The sequence below is a fragment of the Emydura macquarii genome, unplaced genomic scaffold, assembly GCF_026122565.2.
Source record: "Emydura macquarii macquarii isolate MOO-44397 ecotype Brisbane River unplaced genomic scaffold, CSIRO-AGI_Emac_v2 contig_1069, whole genome shotgun sequence".
NCBI lineage: Eukaryota > Metazoa > Chordata > Testudines > Chelidae > Emydura > Emydura macquarii.
The window spans coordinates 1-2,192 of NW_027131206.1; the positions used below are offsets into that span (position 1 = coordinate 1).

The 2,192-nt window shown below is 45.5% G+C and overlaps 1 protein-coding gene across 1 annotated transcript; it reads right to left on the reverse strand.

Annotated features, from left to right (window-relative positions):
* Positions 1–329: 329 nt before the first annotated feature.
* Positions 330–1,219, reverse strand: LOC137151446 (olfactory receptor 10D3-like; the record flags this gene model as incomplete). Its single annotated transcript, XM_067545706.1, has 4 exons — positions 960–1,219; positions 701–840; positions 532–647; positions 330–424 (listed from the first exon to the last, which is right to left on the reverse strand). Coding segments are annotated over exons 1-4 (611 nt in total), but the record flags the coding sequence as incomplete, so codon positions are not given.
* Positions 1,220–2,192: the final 973 nt, after the last annotated feature.

A 2,192-nucleotide genomic window follows, 5' to 3' on the forward strand; every position in this document is an offset into this window, starting at 1 on the left:
TTGAGTCTCCATCGAGGACAATTTTAATATCAAGATTGATGTTTTCCTAAAAGACATTCTAGGGGACACAGTTGGAAGACCGGATACTGGGCTAGATGAACCATTGGTCTGACCCAGATGATCAGTGGTCCCTTTTGGCCCTATAATCTATTAATCTAACTCTAACCCTTGAGTAACTCCACTGGCCTTCTTCCTAATTCTAACCTAATCCTGGCATAAATCCATTGACTCCTGACCACTTCTATTGGAAGACATTCCATTTCAACTAGCAATTTTTGCAGGACTGGGATTAGCCCCCTTTCATTGTCCTGAATGCTGCCTTGACTTACTTATTCCTCAGCGTGTACATGACCGGATTCAGCATCAGGGTGACCACGTTACAAAAGACCTGATTGGGGGTAGCAAGCACATTGCTCAGGGAAGGCTGGGTGTAGAGAGGGCACAGGGCCCGAAGAAGAAGCATACCACTGTCAGGTGTGATGCACAAGTGTAAACTGCTTTCTGACGGTGCTCATCACTGAGCATTCTCACCACCGAGGCAGCAATCCTGATGTAGGACATGAGAATCAGGAGGAAGCAGGTCATGGGCACCATGCCAATATTGGTGAAGCTCACAGTCTTGATGATGTACGAGACGCGCAAGCCAGCTTCACCACAGGGAAGACGTCACAGAAGAAATAGTCCACCAAACTGGGCCCACAGTAGGACAATGTGAAGGTCAGGCTGGTGAGAATGGTGGCGTGAAAGGAATTGGTGACCCAGGTGCTGGCAGCCAGGATGGCGCACACCCTCCAGTTCATGATGATCAGGTAGCTCAGCAGGTGGCAGATGGCCACGTACCTGTCAAAGGCCATGACGGTGTAGCTCAGGCATTCCATGCTGCCTAGGAAGTGATAGAAGAAGACCTGAGACATGCACCTACCCAGTGAGATGGTTCTACTCTTGGTCCAGAGACTGACCAGCAATTTAGGGGGATGATGGAGGCGAATCCAAGGTCCACCATGGAGAGATTGCAGAGGAAGAAGTACATGGGGGTGTGTAGGTGGGAGTTGACGAGGATTGCTGATAAAATGAGCAGATTGCCCAGGAGGGTGCAGAGGTAGAAAGCTAAGAAGATGACGAAGAGGATGGTCTCCTGGCCTTTGGTGTTGGGGATACATAAAAGAATGAATTCCAACACCACAGTGTGATTCTCCATTTCCATGCAAGACGGGGTCATTCCTGGAGGTATAGAGAGAATGTAGCCAGATTAGCAGTTTCAATAAATCATTATTTGTTTATTCCTTTGTCCCCATGAGTTTTTCTCTCAAATTGTAAACCTTTCTAACCCGCATACGTTTGGTGGAAGTGAGTGGAGAATCAGGACTCATATTTGGTCAATTCTACTCAATTCTATTTTCGTTTCTTCTTTTCTATTCAACTATCTTCTATTCTATTCAGTTCTTATAGATCATCCATCATCGCAGTATCAGAGAGCCAAAGAAATATTAATAAAAGGAAAGCAAAATATCATGAATTGGAACATGAATTTAGCTGATTCCTAAGTACCTTCCCAGAGAGAGTGCAAGACCAAAAGAAACCTCCAAAACACTTCAGTATGATAATGCAAAATTCTCTTCTTTGTGTGGAGAGAGAGAGAGAGAATTTTATAGTTTAAGGCCCTAAGGGTCTATTAGATAATTTAGTTTGACCTCCTGTACATCACAGGCCATTAAATATACCCCACACTGAGGACAACAATTTCACTTAAACTAAAGCACTTCTTCAGATGTCCGAAGACTAAACAGTTGTGACTCAGGTAGAGAACAGGAGAGGCCCAGGCATCACCAATGCCTGACACAGTGAGATATACTTGGCTGACCCCAGCAGGTGACACAACCCCCCCATGCTGCAGAAGAAGGTGGAAAAAACCCCAAGGTCCCTGCAAATCTAACCTGGTGAAAAATTTCTTACTGACTCCCAAATCTGGTGATCAGTTTGACCGGGAGCATGTGAGCAAGTACCAACCATTCAAGCATTTAAGACTGAGAATGTTCTTTACCAGCTCAGAGCTCCAGTCTACCTGAGCTGCTACATAGATTTGGAGAGACACAGAGAGAGAATGGGAGATAGAAATGGAGAAAGAGAGAATCAGAGACACAGAGCGAAGGGGAGGAGATAGACTAGAAGGCTACCACAGAACCTCACACTTG